This window comes from Lytechinus pictus, chromosome 14, assembly GCF_037042905.1.
Source record: "Lytechinus pictus isolate F3 Inbred chromosome 14, Lp3.0, whole genome shotgun sequence".
NCBI classification, from domain to species: Eukaryota; Metazoa; Echinodermata; class Echinoidea; order Temnopleuroida; family Toxopneustidae; genus Lytechinus; species Lytechinus pictus.
Window position 1 is genome coordinate 20,131,850 of NC_087258.1, and position 18,757 is coordinate 20,150,606.

General features: G+C 37.9%; 3 protein-coding genes across 3 annotated transcripts; all 3 read left to right on the forward strand.

Moving 5' to 3' along the window:
• The first annotated feature begins 1,191 nt into the window (after positions 1 to 1,191).
• LOC129275717 (neuromedin-U receptor 1-like) lies at positions 1,192 to 2,151 on the forward strand. The gene has a single exon (XM_064109154.1). The coding sequence runs from the start codon at positions 1,192 to 1,194 to the stop codon at positions 2,149 to 2,151; it is 960 nt and encodes a 319-aa protein (XP_063965224.1).
• Positions 2,152 to 13,483: 11,332 nt separating this feature from the next.
• LOC129275718 (melanocyte-stimulating hormone receptor-like) lies at positions 13,484 to 14,440 on the forward strand. The gene has a single exon (XM_054912211.2). The coding sequence runs from the start codon at positions 13,484 to 13,486 to the stop codon at positions 14,438 to 14,440; it is 957 nt and encodes a 318-aa protein (XP_054768186.2).
• Positions 14,441 to 16,926: 2,486 nt separating this feature from the next.
• On the forward strand, positions 16,927 to 17,953 carry LOC129275715 (melanocortin receptor 3-like). Its single transcript, XM_054912210.2, has one exon. The coding sequence runs from the start codon at positions 16,973 to 16,975 to the stop codon at positions 17,930 to 17,932; it is 960 nt and encodes a 319-aa protein (XP_054768185.2). The 5' UTR covers positions 16,927 to 16,972; the 3' UTR covers positions 17,933 to 17,953.
• The last annotated feature ends 804 nt before the right edge of the window (positions 17,954 to 18,757 follow it).

The following is an 18,757-nucleotide window of genomic DNA, read 5'->3' on the forward strand; positions in this document are numbered from 1 at the left end:
GTTCAATTCGACACGTCTAGACTTCATCACGAACTATTCTTCATCACGAACTCAGTAATAAAGATCGATTCTGCTGAGTGCACTTGTCACGCCATTACCAGTAGGCGCTAGCCAATTCATTTGTTTCTATGCCATTCTTCTCCCGTCTACCACTTATACGGTACCACGCCTCTTTGATTCCTTTTGGCCTTGCTTGTCCTTCTGTATCGACATCATATTTTCTTCATCTCGACGTATTGCTATTGTTCTGATCAAGCAGCTTGAAATGGAAAAGCCTGTGTGACTTTGGAGATTATTTGAGACAATCAAACACGAGCAGACTTTGATATTTAAAAATTGTCAAGATCAAACGCTATACAAATTAATATCGTCATGAAGCAGACTGTCTACAAAGTCGTGACAACTTTGCGATATTACCCAGTTTGATAAATTCTTCTCGAAGCTAGGTTACCTGAGAACTTTATTCCCAACCGTAATGTTGCCTATACCATTCCAAACATGACAGATGTGCTAAACTTGCATGGGTCTCGCTGTACAGTGTCAATTATCGACATTCCGTATTCAATTTAAACTTCTTATAGGAGAGTGGTAAATGGTGGACAATTCTGTTTCTGTTTATGGTAACTCCCGTAGAACTCGGCAGGACAGCGTTTTTGCTGGTTAACGCCAAGCTGGTATATAACCAATTACCTATGAAACATTTTACGTCTAGGTTAACCAGTCATAATGGCTGACCTCATAGACGACAGATATTACTCTCGGGCCTGTTTATAAAAGTGGAGACAATGGCAGAGTGGAGATTCGTACTCACAACCTTGCGATTATGAGTCCAATGCTCTTACTACTGGACCACACAACCCGTGAATTGATTTCTAATGACATGTACAGCAGCGTAACTTGGAGAGCAAGCAAGCCATGTTATGCACAGCTAGACTGACAATCTTTACAGAACACCAATGCATCTACACAACCAGAACAGTTACTGCTTCTCTTCTGGACACATTCTCATTCTGGTACCGGTATCAGTTCACCTGGTAAATAATGCCCTTCCATTAAAGAAACACCATAGGAATCTTAAAACTGAGTTTATCGTCTGATCATTCTGCAATGAATATTGATGTCATAGTTTGACAGATGCAGGAAAGTCCGTAGAGGTCTTTACCATTAAATTCTGTAACGGGTGTCATCAAAATGGGCGAAGTTATGGACCAAGCTGTTTTTGTTAATCACCAGTTTGCTGGCAAAATACTGATGGCGTGCATTTCTCCACTTTTCCCATTCATCATCATCAGCAACGCATTATTGATTTTGATAGTTTACAGGAATCACAGCCTCCGTACACCAACGAATACCATCGTTGCGAGTCTTGCCTTTTCAAGTTTCCTTGACGCCCTTGTCGGACTTCCGCTGAATACGTATGGAGTTGTATTTAAGATAGAAGAGGCGTGCACAGGTGATGAAGATACTCTGTATTACTTGCCCCTGCAAATAATAGCAGGTGTTTCGTTTGGCCACATTGTAGCGTTGACTGCTGATCGATACATTGCTGTTACAAAACCGTTACGCTATGTTCAGATAGTGACGCTGAGGCGCATTGCAATCGTATTGGGATTTTTCTGGATTCTCAGTACGTTGCTGAACAGCGTTCGATATGTTGGATTAAAACTTGAAACAAACTCGACAATCCTGGATAGCAATAAAACAATATGTGGTATGCCCTATTCTGGATCAACGACTTTAACCTTCGGATGGCTGCTTTTGTGGGTAATCATGGTCTTGATGGTCGCGCTACCTGTTATCAATATTTTGCTACTTCGCATTGCGATGAAGCAAGCGAGAAAAATTGCAATTCAGAGAGTGGTGATAGGTCTCCGCCAAGATCAACCTCTTGCTCAAAATGACCGGTTGAAGGCATTAAAAACAATATCGCTTGTTGTGTCACTCTTCGTAATCTTCTGGTTTCCCTTTCCTCTGCATCTCGTTTGGCGGCTTACGACGTTCATGTCACCTCTAACATTTTCAGTATATAATCATTGCTTTCTTGTGTGGCATACAATCAGTTTGATTGTTAATCCCATATTGTATGGTTTCAGGGATCGGGCTTTTCGAAGAGGCTTTCAAAATATCTTGCGTCAATGTAGGGCGCCGTAGTAATAATCCATTCGCACACTCTCGAGGCTTATTGTACAATATCACATCGGGTTATGTTGTCCAGTCGGACAATCGCGTAATCCGCATATTGCAGAAAAGGGCTCCCTAAATTCCCGAAAGTCAGGTCCTGTTTACCCGGCCCTTTGTGAAAATCATCAGTCAAGTATACGAATGTTCGGGTTCAATTTACCCCATGTTTTGTGAAAATTGTAATAATAATAATGATAATAATAATAAAAATACTCAATTTTTATATAGCGCAAATTACAGCTAAGTCTCTTAGCGCTCTAAAAGTTAGTATAAGAAAGAAAGATGGAGAGAGAAAGAAAAAGAAAAACACTCATATTGAACCTAAATACACCATTAAAAATAACCTTAAAACATCATTATACACTATTTGAGACTGAATTTTGAGGATTTTGAACTAAATAATGCACCATTAGGAAATTTGAATTTATCTTTGGAAAAGGTAACGCTTTAACATAAATTTAAAAAGATCAAGATAAGGGACTAAGAATATTGAAATGCTCTTTGCCCATGTGACATTTTATTTACATTTAGGGGAATGAACATCTTTCTGTTAGTTCAAGGTAGTTACCTAACTGGGTGATACTCATTGAGAAGCTGTTGTAAGTATTAAGGGACCACTTTATGCTGAGATTTAAAAGCAATTACAAGAAGTTTAAAAATCAATCTTTCACTGATAACCAATATAAGCTGCAAAGTATAGGAGAAACTGATTCTCGATACCGTTTTTAGTGACAACCCTGGCAGCAGACATATCTTGTTCATATGACAAGACAATGTCAATTGACTATCAATCATAAACCCTAGGTTCCTAGCACACTTTACCGGCTAGAGATTGGATTGATTGGAAGAGACAGGAGGAAGAAAACTTCTTGTTCGATGACGGGAAGACAGGTGAAGAAGTTAAGTTTTTCCTTCATTGATTGAAAGTCTATTTGCAGATGACCAGGGGCGGATCCAGGATTTTCCAAAAGGGCGGGGGGCAAATTTTGTGGAGGAAAATTTTGACAAGCCAAAAAAAAAAGTTTTCAACCACAATTTAAGAATATTTCGTACCAGCAAAACAATTGACAAGCACAAAAAAAGGCTTCAATTTAAAAGGAGGGGGGCACACCTCTGTTTTTCTTTTCAAATGGGGGGGGGGGGGGGCACGTGCCCCCCCCCCCCCCCCTCTCCTGGATCCGCGCCTGCAGATGACCATGCCGATATTTCCTGCCGGCACACTCTAGTTTAGCCATCACATTCAATCGGTCATTACGATTAACTACGGCATATACAGCTGAGTGTCGTCAGCATACATATCTAGAGTGACCAAATCCGTGTGCCCTGATGATATATTCGAAGGGTGAGAAATACATCGTAAATACAATGGGGCCCAACGCTGAGCCTTGCGGCACACCTCGTATCAGTACTTGCCTGGAAGATTTCTTTTCTCCAATGACAGAAAGAAGACTGAAAACGGCCGATGATGTATGATTCAATCCAATTAAAAGCAACACCAGTGAATTCAAATATGCTGCGCAGCCGACGGAGAAGGATACTTTATGATAAAATGTCATGTCACATATATACAAAGGGCCGTGTAAACTGGACCAAACCTTTCGGGAATTTAGGTGGCCTTTTTTCCTAATGGTTGGGTTACGCGATTGCCAGACGAGAAGGGATAACCCGATGTGATGGCACAGGCCGGAACTCAAAGTTATTTAGTTGTATGAGCTTATTTCATACTTATAAATTGCAAAAACACTTCGTGTCTTCAAGTTTGGTGTTCTTGCAAGATACTAACTTTGATGACAAGCATCCTTTCATCGTGTACCTTGTAAAGATGGTTCTTTTGTAGAACCTATAAATCATGTTCCAGAGTGTCTTATACCACTTTCAGAACTCGCTGGTCCGGACCAGCTCTGGGCTAAGTCGGAAATTTAGAGTTTATGAAAGGCGTGGTCTAAACTAATCCGCGTCGGGAATGGGCTATCAAGGTGCTGCTTTTATCAACACCAGACCAGCGCCATCCCTTTTCTGCCCTGGTATTTGAATGGTTGATCATAAAAGTAGCGCTACTCTGCCGTATAGTTACTGAACGCTCGTGGTGCGGACTATTTTCGACACTATACCAATTATAATTTCCTTTGTCGGGTGAAGGTGGGTTTCGAACAATGACAAAAGAGTTGCCAAAGCTGTTGTACATGTATACCTTTACACATTTGTATACTTTCTCCCATACGTGTACTGTATCAAAGCAATAGCTTTGATCCAGCTGAAGCATGGCGGCTTGTCATTGTTCGAAACCCAACTTCACCCGACAAAGCGGAAATTATAATTGGTTTAGTGTCGAAAATCTGTCTATCTGACGGGGGGGGGGGGGGCACGTGCCCCCCCCCCCCTCCTGGATCCGCGCCTGCAGATGACCATGCCGATATTTCCTGCCGGCACACTCTAGTTTAGCCATCACATTCAATCGGTCATTACGATTAACTACGGCATATACAGCTTAGTGTCGTCAGCATACATATTTAGAGTGACCAAATCCGTGTGCCCTGATGATATATTCGAAGGGTGAGAAATACATCGTAAATACATTGGGGCCCAACGCTGAGCCTTGCGGCACACCTCGTATCAGTACTTGCCTGGAAGATTTCTTTTCTCCAATGACAGAAAGAAGACTGAAAACGGCCGATGATGTATGATTCAATCCAATTAAAAGCAACACCAGTGAATTCAAATATGCTGCGCAGCCGACGGAGAAGGATACTTTGAGATAAAGTGTCATGTCACATATATACAAAGGGCCGTGTAAACTGGACCAAACCTTTCGGGAATTTAGGTGGCCTTTTTTCCGAATGGTTGGGTTACGCGATTGCCAGACGAGAAGGGATAACCCGATGTGATGGCACAGGCCGGAACTCAAAGTTATTTAGTTGTATGAGCTTATTTCATACTTATAAATTGCAAAAACACTTCGTGTCTTCAAGTTTGGTGTTCTTGCAAGATACTAACTTTGATGACAAGCATCCTTTCATCGTGTACCTTGTAAAGATGGTTCTTTTGTAGAACCTATAAATCATGTTCCAGAGTGTCTTATACCACTTTCAGAACTCGCTGGTCCGGACCAGCTCTGGGCTAAGTCGGAAATTTAGAGTTTATGAAAGGCGTGGTCTAAACTAATCCGCGTCGGAAATGGGCTATCAAGGTGCTGCTTTTATCAACACCAGACCAGCGCCATCCCTTTTCTGCCCGGGTATTTGAATGGTTGATCATAAAAGTAGCGCTACTCTGCCGTATAGTTACTGAACGCTTGTGGTGCGGACTATTTTCGACACTATACCAATTATAATTTCCTTTGTCGGGTGAAGGTGGGTTTCGAACAATGACAAAAGAGTTGCCAAAGCTGTTGTACATGTATACCTTTACACATTTGTATACTTTCTCCCATACGTGTACTGTATCAAAGCAATAGCTTTGATCCAGCTGAAGCATGGCGGCTTGTCATTGTTCGAAACCCAACTTCACCTGACAAAGCGGAAATTATAATTGGTTTAGTGTCGAAAATCTGTCTATCTGACGATCAATCAGATCGGGGTCGCCCTAGCCACTAGCCCGTCTCTTTGGTCTAGTGGTTAAGGCACCGGCGTTCAAAGCTGGGGGCCCGGGTTCGATTCCCGGCAGAGACATTTTTTCGGCGTCACCAATTTTTCCAAAGGGTAGATAACTCTGGGGAACCTTGATTTAAGCTACGCCTACCATTGTTCTCTTCATCCATTTCTTTACAATATATATATATAAATATATATATATATATATATATATATATATATATGTCATCAAAGCACGCAAAATGTTTAAACACAAAAGAATAACGATACAAGAGGATCTAACTCCCCGAAACGCTAGTCTGTACAAAAAAACCTACCAGTCGTCCAATGTGGAGTCCGCCTGGACACACGATGGAAAAAATAATATCTGTAGTGAAAGCTAGCGGTGGGAAAAAAGTAACCAAACTCATCGGAAGTGAGCTTGATCTCCGATCGCTATGAACCTTATCATGAGGGTCTTGACCCTTCTGCTGATCCTGACTTTGAATAAATCAAAGATATATTTATATGTCTCTGGTTGCAAACGTCGTTGCGAACTCATTGTCACCTTTTTATCTCACTTGATTAGTTGTATTTACTCATTTATTTTAACATTTTACCCTTTGTGTTAGTTTAATGTCACAAAATTTTGCTTGTGAACTTTGTGAAAGGCAAATTTCCGATATAAATAATCTAACTTGTCTAGCTTGTGAAGATCACTTAGATTCATTACGGGCTCTGGAAGATGATTTTGGTCCAAATACTCATTACTATACTTTACCTGAATACAATACAGACATTTCAAATACAAGCTGTGTGGATAAGTTCTTAACCATTCCTCATTTTAACTGTAGAAGTTTGACTAAGAATATTGACAGTCTTGAATATGTATTATCTGAAACCGAATGCTCATTTTCTATAATAGCAGTATCGTATATCGTATATGTACAAATTGATGGTCATCAATTTGTCGGAAAAGGTAGAAATGACAGACGTGGTGGTGGAGTAGGTTTTTATTTAAAAACTGGATTGAAATTCAGAAGACGTCTAGAACTTGATATTTTTCATGACTTTATTGAGATTCTCTTCATTGAAGTTTATGGTAAATATTCAAGTACTATCTTTGCTGTCTGTTATAGGCCACCTACTCAATCGATGACATGTTTTTTAAGTGAACTGGAAGTACTAATTTATAAAATATCTAAAGAAAAAAAAAAGAATGTGTCTTAATCGGAGATTTTAATTTAGATTTATTAAAGACTACTTCTTACAATAATGTAAATAGTTTTATTGATACGCTTAAGTCTTTTTCTTATGCTCCCTTAATTTTAAGACCTACCAGAATAATTATGCAATCTGTAACTCTTTATCAATAGACCTGAAAATATAAAAAATTCAGGAATAATTCTCACCGACGTGAGTGATCATTTTTCAATCTTTGGTCACTTAAGATCTGTTTTTGAAGATGATCGCTGTGATGTAGTCTTAAAGCGTGCAATAAATGACTTTAATATTTCTTTGATTTGTGAAACGGTACTTAACACAAACTGGGATCAGATATTAGATTGTACATATGCAGATTGTACTTTTGAACAAATGTTAGATTGTACATTTGTAGATAGTACTTTGATCTATTAATGAAATATTTTCTAAAATCTTATGACATATACTTTCCATTAAAAGAAATGAAATTAAAACAGAGAAAACAACATCCTTGGTTTGATGTAGAACTCAAAAGAATGTGCAAAAAAGAAAAATATCTTATTTCGGAAGTATCTAAAAAATCCATCCTCTTATCGAAAAGATGTATATTCTTGTTATAGAAACTTTGTAAACAATGAGATACGAAAATGTAAACGAGAATATTATTTTTCTAGATTTAAAAGTGTCAAAGGTAATATCAAGGCAACTTTGAAAACTACAAATGACATTTTGATGAAAGTTAAGGGATGTGTGCAATATGATTTTATAGAACAAAATGGTATACAGATAAACAGCAAACAGGCCATTGCCCAAGCTTTTAAATATTTTTTTTAGCACTATTGGCAGGGATACTGTAAATAGTATACTTAATGCCTCTGTTGACGTTTTGCATTTTTCACCAAATAGGGATTTTTCACAGTCTATGTTAATGAAACCAGTTGAAACTTCAGAAATACTTGAAATTGTAAAAAAAAACTTGACTCATGCAAATCCCCTGGATATGATGATATTAATATTGATGTTCTAAAGAAGTCTATTGCTTCCTTTGTTGTACCGATTTGCAATCTATTTAATATGTCCTTACAAGCTGGTGTATTTCCTATTGCTCTAAAGAAGGCTAAAGTGATTCCTCTACATAAAAAGGCGATAAAAATATTTTAAGTAATTATAGACCTATATCAATTTTATCCACTTTTTCAAAAATCTTAGAAAAGCTTGTGTATAGTCGTTTATTTTCCTTCTTGTCAAAAAGATATATACTGTACCATAAACAATACGGGTTTAGACAAAACTTACATGGCTCTTTTAGATTTTACTAATATTATTGCTAAATCATTTGAAAATAAAAGAGTTGTTTATGTATCTTTTTAGATTTAATTAAGGCATTCGATTACATAAGTCATGAATATGTATGTGTAAATAATGCATCTTCTGAATCACACATAACACCTATGGTGTCCCTCAAGGATCAGTATTAGGTCCCTTTTTTATTTTGTTGTTCATAAACGACATTCAATATGTAAGTAGTATATTACAATCGATAATTTTTGCGGATGATACAAGTTTATTGCTACCTGGTGAAAATATTGATAGATTGTGTCTAACTTTTAATATAGAACTTAAAAAACTGATACTTGGTTTAAAGCAAACAAATTAAAATTAATTGCAGAAAAAACTTCCTGTATGTTATTTCAGCCAAATAACAAAAATATCAATATTTCTTGTATAAGAACACATATCAACCAACAAATTATATCGATTGTAAATTATCCAAATTTTTTTAGGAGTTAAAATTGACAATAAGTTGACATGGAAAGAGCATGTATCTTATGTATCATGTCAAATATCTAAAGCTGTTGGTGCAATGAATAGAATAGAGAAAATTGTTCCTTTTTATATTCTTCTTAAATTGTATAATAGCATGATCTTGCCATATCTTAACTACTGTAATATAGTATGGGGTGGCTGTGCAAAGACCTTAAGGACGTTCCACAGTTATGTTTGTGCGCATTATAATCTGCGCATAGTTTACACTCTGCGCGCTGACGTCACAATGGATGAACAGGTGACTAATAAGCTGCGGGTATGAGCTGATTTTTCTCATCATCTGCACTTTAACTGCAGATCCGATGCGTTATTTCATGAAGCTAATAAATGAAATTATTCCATGGACCATTCAAAGAAAAATTTATCTACATTTCAAAATACTTTACTCTGCAGTGCTGCCAAGAATCACGAATATTACCCCGAGTTTGAATAAATGGGAGAGTGGTTTTGATTGTTTCTTCACATAGATACAAAGCATTCGGCGCATTTTTGGTGTTTTAAAAAGCACATTTGCTCTAATGAAAATGCTGATAGTTTAAAAACAAGCACATGAACCCCTATTCTTTAATGTTTGTACCTCTTAGGTATACCTTCCTCTACAACTCTGCAAATTTTTGTGAAAATGACATGGATTTTGAATAAAGTGCAGCATTTATTGTACGTTTGTAGTTTGTTACTGAAATTTCACATTTTTTAGATTGGGATTTTGTTATCTTTTACGCCATTTTTAAGAACTGACAATTCTGTTAAACTTAAAATTGCAAACAAATAGCACTATAAATAGATTATCCATTCTAATGATACAATTATTAACTCTCTTGCGAAACTTCATGACTTTTTCGTGTATTTTGACAGAGTAATAGAGGTTTAAACTCATTGTAGTAATCTTGGGCGGTCTAAAAATGCCAAATTCTTGTGAATGCGCGATTCTTAAGAACATCAATTTGGGTGAACTTTGAAGCTTTATAGCAAAAAATCAAGCACATGGACCTATGTTAATTTTTGCATATTTCGAATATTAAGGTTCTAAAGTATATATGTGCAAAGTTTGGTGAAAATGACATGGATTTTACTTTAACTGTGGAACGTCCTTAATAGAGTTTTCATTCTCCAAAAACGAGCAATACGAATTATGTTTAATTTACATCCTTACTCACACACTGATCCTGTCTTTAAAAACTTCAGTATATTAAATTTGTTTTATATACGTAAACAACAGATTGGCATATTAATGTTTCGTACTCCAAAAATATACTTCCGAAGTATTTAGAAAATTGTTTTGTATAGAATAAAATTGTATGTAAATATGCGACCCGTCAATCAAATCTTTTCCATCTACCAACCCTAAATTATAATTTCTCAAGAACTACCATTTCTTATGCAGGACCTAAGTTTTGGAACAAATTGCCACAAGAAATAAATATACTTTGAATATGTTTAAAAGAAAACTAAAAAAATACCTAGTTGAAAATGGATCCTAGAATAAAGCTAACAAAGTATTGCCGGGGAATGGGGTCCCGGATGTCCGGTTGTCTTTTGTTATTTAATTTACACTTATATTTCTGAATTCCATGTGTGTCTATTTCTTTTTCCATTGTTTTGTGTTATATTTTGTATATATTTAAGAAACATTTTATGTAAATTTTATTACCTTTAGGAATAACCCTGATAGGCCTTTGTCAATTCCCACTACATTATGATTTCGAACTGAATATGTTTCATTTTAATGTTTTTTATTGTATATATCTATCTGCATATGAATTTGTACTTGTGTTTCTAATCAGATGTGGAAATAAATTTGAATTGAATATATAAATGTACATATATACATATATATATATAATGTACACACACATATAAAAAATACAGTTTCTTTCTTTTAGTTATATGGTTGTTCACCATCCATGATTGTTCCTATAACATTGGTAAAAGTTATTCATGTCAATTATCCGTCGAGTCATATGCATGCTAAACATTCAGTGATCGAGACTCTTTCATCGGGGATAGCTAGGATCATAAAGCGGAGAAGAGAGTGAGATAGAGACAGAGAGAGAGAGAGAGAGAGATAGGCAAGAAAGAAAATATGATAAAACGGTTGAGGCGTATTTGAAATAAGTAGTCAGATTAAAATCTAATCCGATAAGAATCGTACATCGTTTTATTTGGTTGTTTGATTGACTTAATCTCGACATATACAAATCGACATGGACAACGTCTAGACTGTTCATCCTTCATCACGAACTCGGTAATACAGTGCGTATAAAAAAACGGGACAGATTTGAAGTCTATAAAATTTTTGTTTCAAATTATGATGTCTATATTTTGGTGTAAATAGGTGCTTTAGGGTCTTATCTTTGAAATGCAATTAAAAAAAAAACTTTGTTCATGCTTGAGCGAACACAGGACGTTTTTATTGGGGGTTCAAAAAGAGGCTTGCGCCAGAATTGCAGAATATGAGTAATATGATGATCAGACTTCTTGCTAATCAGGAGACTTCCTCTTGACCTTTTCATTATCTGTGCCACAATTTTCGAACTATGCTGTCAAATTTTATTTACAAATTTATTTATTTATTTACTTGAATTATTTTGTTTTTTCATTTAAACTTCTCTTACCTTTTAATTTTCCTTCATAAGTAACTGAGAAAAGAAGATTTTGTGTCAACCCAAGCAAAAAGATTTGCATTATTAATTGGGAAAACTTGTAATTATTCAAATCCTTTTATTATTGTGAAACAAATTATGTTATGTACATTTAAAAGACATGAATCTATTTTTCAAGGGGTCATTGATTCCTTGACCAAGTTTAATTGCTTGACAGGAAACAAAGGAAGGGATTCATGTCTTTCAATGACAATGGTGTATCGAGTCAATTTTGAAGGAGCTAGATATGGCAGATCTGGTAAAATGTATTAAAAAGTTGTGAGCGAGCGATTCAGAAAATAATATCATATCTTACTTTTTATCTTTCCTTTTATTTCCTGTCCACTTTTTTTCTTGGTCATGATTTTTTTTAATTGAGGGGGGGGGGGTGAGCATCCCAAGCCCCCGCCCATCTGTGTGGCACTGTTCAAAAGGCACCATAACCTTTGTAGCACACAATGAAAGGATTTGAAGGAAAAAAATCCATGCTCTCCCATACGTCGGTTGAAACAAAATTGTTTTAGCTTGAAGAAGGAATATTCAAAGCTAACAGAGAGCATATTATTAAACAACAACAGAACAATTCAAGCAAATAAAAATATCTGAAAATGAATTTTGACCGCATGATTTGAAAATTATGGCAAAGATAATGAAAAGGTTAAGAGGAAGTCTGCTAGTTAGCAAGAAGTCCGATCATCATATTTATAATTGTATGCCATTTTGGCGCAAGCCTCCTTTTTAACCCCAGACAAAAATTATTCCGTGTTCGCTCAAGCATGAACGAAACTAAATTTTTTAATAGCATTTGAAAGATAAGACCTTAGAACACCTGTTAACACCAAAATATAGACATTACTATTTGAAACAAAAATTTTATAGACTTTTCAAATCTGTCCCGTTTTTTTTTTATACGCACTGTAAAGATTGATTCTGCTGAGCGCATGTTTCACGACATTACCAGTAGAAGCTAGCCAATACTTTGGTTTCTATGCCATTCTTCTCCCGTCTACCACTAATACGGTACCACGCCTCTTTGATTCCTTTTGGCCTTGCTTGTCCTTCTGTATCGACATCATACAAAAAGTGAGGTAAATTTCTTCATCTCGACGTATTGCTCGAAGCTAGCAGCTTGAAATGGAAAATCTTGTATGACTTTGGAGAATATTTGTTAACCAAACACGAGCAGACTTTGATATTTCCGGACAAAATTGTCAAGATCAAACGCTACAAATTAATATCGTCATGGAGCAGACTGTCTTCCAAGTTGTAAACTTTGCAATATTACCCAGTTTGATAAATTCTTCTCGAAGCTAGGTTGCCTGAGAAATTTATTCTTAACCGCAATGTTGTCTATACCATTCCAAACATGACAGATGTGCTAAACTTGCATGGGTCTCGCTGTACAGTGTCAATTATCGACTTTTCCGTATTCAATTTGAACTTCTTATAGCAGAGTGGTAAATGGGGACAATTCTGTTTCTGTTTCTGTTTATGGTAACTCCGGTAGAACTCGGCAGGACAGCAGTTTTGCTGGTAAACGCCAAGCTGGTATATAACCAATTACCTATGAAACATTTTACGTCTAGGTTAACCAGTCATAATGGCTGACCTCATAGACGACAGATATTACACTCGGGCCTGTTTATAAAAGTGGAGACAATGGCAGAGTGGAGATTCGTACTCACAACCTTGCGATTATGAGTCCAATGCTCTTATTACTGGACCACACGACCCGTGAATTGATTTCTAATGACATGTACAGCAGCGTAACTTGGAGAGCAAGCAAGCCATGTTATGCACAGACTGACAATCTTAACAGAACACCAATGCATCTACACAACCAGAACTGTTACTGCTTCTCTTCTGGACACATTCTCATTCTGGTACCGGTATCAGTTCATCTGGTAAATAATACAATTCCATTAAAGAAACACCATAGGAATCTTAAAACTGAGTTTATCGTCTTATCATTCTGCAATGAATATTGATGTCATAGTTTGACAGATGCAGGAAAGTCCGTAGTGGTCTTTACCATTAAATTCTGTAACGGGTGTCATCAAAATGGGCGAAGTTATGGACCAAGCTGTTTTCGTTAATCACCAGTTTGCTGGCAAAATACTGATGGCGTGCATTTCTCCACTTTTCCCATTCATCATCGTCAGCAACGCATTGTTGATTTTGATAGTTTACAGGAATCACAGCCTCCGTACACCAACGAATATCATTGTTGCGAGTCTTGCCTTTTCAAATCTCGTCGACGCCCTTATCAGACTTCCGCTGAATACGTATGGAGTTGTATTTAAGATAGAAGAGGCGTGCACAGGTGATGAAGATTCTCTGTATCATTTGCCCCTGCAAATAATAGCAGGTGTTTCGTTTGGCCACATTGTAGCGTTGACTGCTGATCGATACATTGCTGTTACAAAACCGTTACGCTATGTTCAGATAGTGACGCTAACGCGCATTGCAATCGTATTGGGATCTCTCTGGATTCTCAGTACGTTGCTGAACAGCGTTCGATATGTTGGCTTCAAACTTCAAACAAACTCGACAATTCTGGATCGCAATAAAACAATATGTGATAGGCCCTATTCTGGATCAATGTCTTTCAACTTCGGATGGCTACTCTTAAGCGTGGTCGTGGTCTTAATGGTTGCTTTACATGTCATCAATACTTTGCTACTTCGAATTGCGATGAAGCAAAAGAGAAAAATTGCAATTCAGAGAGTGGTGATAGGTTTTCACCAAGATCAACCTCCTGCTCAAAATGACCGGTTGAAGGCATTTAAAACAATATCGCTTGTCGTGTTACTCTTCGTTATCTTCTGGTTTCCATTTCCTGTGTATCTCGTTTTGTGGCTTACAACGTACGTGTCACCTCAAACATTTTCAGTATATTGTAATTGCTTTCTTGTGTGGCATACGATAAGTTTGATTGTCAATCCCTTATATGGTTTCAGGGATCGGGCTTTTCGAAAGAACTTTCAGAATATCTTTCGTCAATGTAGGGCACCATAGTAATAATCCATTCGCACACACTCGAGTCTTGTACCATCACTTCGGGTTATCGCGTCTGGTCGGGCAGTTGCGTATCCCGCACATTCCAAAAAAAGGGCTCCCTAAATTCCCGAGAGTCGGGTCTTGTGGTGTTTCATCAATGCTGTCAGCACTGCATCATTATTCCTAGATTGATAAAAATTGTTCATGTCAATTTTATGTTCATCCATGCATGATAAAAGTTTAGGCGTACAGACACCTCCCCTCATGGATAGCTGGGATCATGAGGAGGAGAAGAGAGGGAGAGAAAGAGAGGGGACAGTGAAGTGAGAAAAAGAGAGAATCGGGTGAAACGTCTTGTTCGTAAGTAGTCAGATTAGAATCCAATTCCAATAAGAATCGGTCATCGTTTTAATTGGCCGTTTGATTGACATATTTTTTACATGATTTCCTAAATCGACAGCGACAACGTCTAAACTGCCGATTAATTCTTCATCACGAACTCGGTAATAAAAAATTGATGCTGCGATCGGAGAGCACTGGTCACGCCATTATTAATATTGACTCAATTTGACTTTGGATTTTTTTTTAGTGATTAGTCAGAGTAGAATCCTATTCCATTAAAAATCATTCATCTTTGGTTATTTGATTGGCTTAATTTACCATAAAATTATGTACAAAATCGCCAGGGACAACGCCTGAATGGCAAATTCTTCATCACGAACTTGGTACTAATGAATGGTTCTGCCGAGCGCACTTGTCACGCCATTACCGGTAGGAGCGAGCTAATACTTAATGGTTTCTATGCCATTCCTTTTCTGTCTACCGCTGATCAGGTACCGCGACTCTGTGGTTCCTTTTGGCCTTGCTTGTCACAGTTTCATGTCAAGTGTGGTTTATTTTCTTAATCTATTGCTATTGCTCTGATCTAGCAGCTTGAAATGGAAAATACTGCATGATTTATAGATTATTTGAAACAACCATACACAAGCAGACTTAGATATTTCCTGACATAATTGTCAACATCAAACGCTACAGATTAAAATCGTTATAAAGCGGACTGTGTACAAGGTGGTGACGCGTGTGCAATATCCTCGGCCAGATTTGGACATTCTTCTCATCGGTTGCTTGAGAAATTTATTCTTGACCGTAAACTGATTATACCAATCTACACATGCCAGATATGCTGAACTTTGGTGCTCTCTGTGTAGGGTCGATTTTTGCGTGTTCAGAATGAACTTCGTAGAGGAGAGTGGCAAATAGGACAGTTGATTTCTAATGACTGGTAAAACATGCACAGCCCAGGAGGCATCTTCACGACCAGGACTAAATTTCCTCCAGACATGCCCTCATTCTGGCATTAGCCTCAGTAAATAGTATAACCTTCAAATAAAGAAATATTGTAAATAGATTATCGGAATCTTCAAACTGACAAGTTAATCATGATATAATTCTGCAATGAATATTCATGTATTAGCGTGGTAGGAGCAAGGTCAGATGCAGGACGTCCATTGAAATTTTCACCATGACTACTGTAACAGCTAGGCATTACAGGTATCATCACAATGATCGACGTTTTGGACCCAGCTTTTTTCGTTAATCACCAGTTTGCTGGCAAAATACTGATGGCGTGTATTTCTCCACTTTTCCCTTTCATCATCGTCAGCAACGCACTGTTGATTCTGATAGTTTACAGAAATCACATCCTCCGTACACCAACGAATGTCATCGTTGCGAGTCTTGCCTTTCAAATCTCGTAGATGCCCTTGTTGGACTTCCGCTTAATACGTACGGAGTTGTATTTAAAATAGGAGAGGCGTGCACAGGGGATATAGATACTCTGTATTACTTACCCCTTCAAATGATAGCAGGTGTTTCGTTTTTGCACATCGTAGCGTTGACTGCTGATCGATACATTGCTGTTACAAAACCGTTACGCAGATAGTGACGCTTAAACGCATTGCAATGGTATTGGGATCTTTCTGGATTCTTAGTGCGTTGCTTAACATCGTTCGATTTGTTGACTTATTCAAAGACCTTCAAACAAACACGACGATCCCGGATCACAATCCAACAATATGCGGAATGCCCTATTCTGATGGATCAACGACTTTAACCTTCGGATGGATAGTTTTATCCGTCTTCGTGGTCTTAATGTTCGCGCTACCTGTTACCAATAATTTATTACTTCGAATTGCGTTGAAGCAAGCGAGAAAAATTGCAATTCAGAGAGTAGTGATAAGTGTCCAGCAAGATCAACCTCCTCCTCAAGATGACCGGTTGAAAGCACTTAAAACAATTTTACTTGTCGTGTCACTCTTCGTCATCTTCTCGTTTCCCTTTCCCGTGTATCTCGTTTTGCGGCTTACAACGTACATGTCATCTCTAACATTTTCAGTATTTTGAAATTGCTTTCTTGTGTGGCATACGACCGGTTTGATTGTTCATCCCTTATTATATGGTTTCAGGGATCGGGCTATTCGAAAAGGCTTTCAAAATATCTTGCGTCAATGTAAGTCTTTACCATTAAACTCTGTAACGGGTGTCATCAAAATGGGCGAAGTTATGGACCAAGCTGTTTTCGTTAATCACCAGTTTGCTGGCAAAATACTGATGGCGTGCATTTCTCCACTTTTCCCATTCATCATCGTCAGCAACGCATTGTTGATTTTGGTAGTTTACAGGAATCACAGCCTCCGTACACCAACGAATATCATCGTTGCGAGTCTTGCCTTTTCAACTCTCCTTGACGCCCTTGTCGGACTTCCGCTGAATACGTATGGAGTTGTATATAAGATGGAAGAGGCGTGCACAGCTGATGGAGATACTCTGTATTATTTGCCCCTGCAAATAATAGCAGGTGTTTCGTTTTGCAACATTGTAGCGTTGACTGCTGATCGATATATTGCTGTTACAAAACCGTTACGCTATGTTCAGATAGTGACGCTAAGGCGCATTGCAATCGTATTGGGACCTTTCTGGATTCTCAGTACGTTGCTGAACAGCGTTCGATATGTTGGATTAAAACTTCAAACAAACTCGACAATCCTGGATAGCAATAAAACAATATGTGGTACGCCCTATTCTGGATCAACGACTTTAACATTCGGATGGCTGCTTTTTTGGGTAATCATGGTCTTGATGGTCGCGCTACCTGTTATCAATTTTTTGCTACTTCGCATTGCGATGAAGCAAGCGAGAAAAATTGCAATTCAGAGAGTGGTGATAGGTCTCCGCCAAGATCAACCTCCTGCTCAAAATGACCGGTTGAAGGCATTTAAAACAATATCGCTTGTTGTGTCACTCTTCGTTATCTTCTGGTTTCCCTTTCCTCTGCATCTCGTTTTGCGGCTTACGACGTTCATGTCACCTCTAACATTTTCAGTATATAGTTATTGTTTTCTTGTGTGGCATACTATCAGTTTGATTGTCAATCCCTTATTATATGGTTTCAGGGATCGGGCTTTTCGAAAATGTTTTAAAAATATCTTTCGTCAATGTAGGTGGCCGTAGTAAGAATCCATTCGAACACACTCGAGGCTTGTGTCATCACATCGGGTTATCGCGTCTGGTCGGGCAGTCGCGTAACCCGACCATTGGAGTACAGGGCTCCCTAAATTTTCGAAAGTAGGGTCCTGTTTACCCGACGCATTGTGAAATTATCAGTAAAATATACGTATGTTCGGGTTCAATTTACCCGATGTTTTGTGAAAATTGTAAGCCAAATTTATCAAAGATCAGGTAAACTGGACCAAACCTTTTGGAAATTTATAGGTGGTCCTGTTTTCGAATGGTCAGGTTACGCGATTGCCTGACTAGAAGGGATAACCCGATGCGATGGCACAAGCCCACACTCGAAGTTATTTCGTTGTATGAGTTTATTTCATAAATATATTGCAAAAAACATTTCGTGTCTCCATGTCTGGTGTTCTTGCAAGATATTGACTTTGATGATAAGCATCCTTTCAACGTGAACCTTGTAAAGATTGTTCTTTTGTAGAACCTATAAACCATGTTCCAGCGTATCTTATACCGCTTTCAGTAACTGGCTGGTCCAGACTAGGCTGGCTAAGTCGGAAAATTTTGAGTTTATGAATGGCGCGGGCTTAACTAACCCGCGCCTGGAACGGGCTATTCAGGTGCTGTTTTTAGCAACACCAGACCAGGGCCATCCCTTATCAGCCCGAGGCTTTTGGTGGTTGATCATAAAAGTATCGCTACCCTGCTATATTGTTACTGAACGCTTGTGATGCGGAGTATTTTAGTGCGGGCCTGGTGCAGACCAAAAAATCACGATTTACTGAAAACGGAATTATATTGTTTCTATGAGTTGATTGT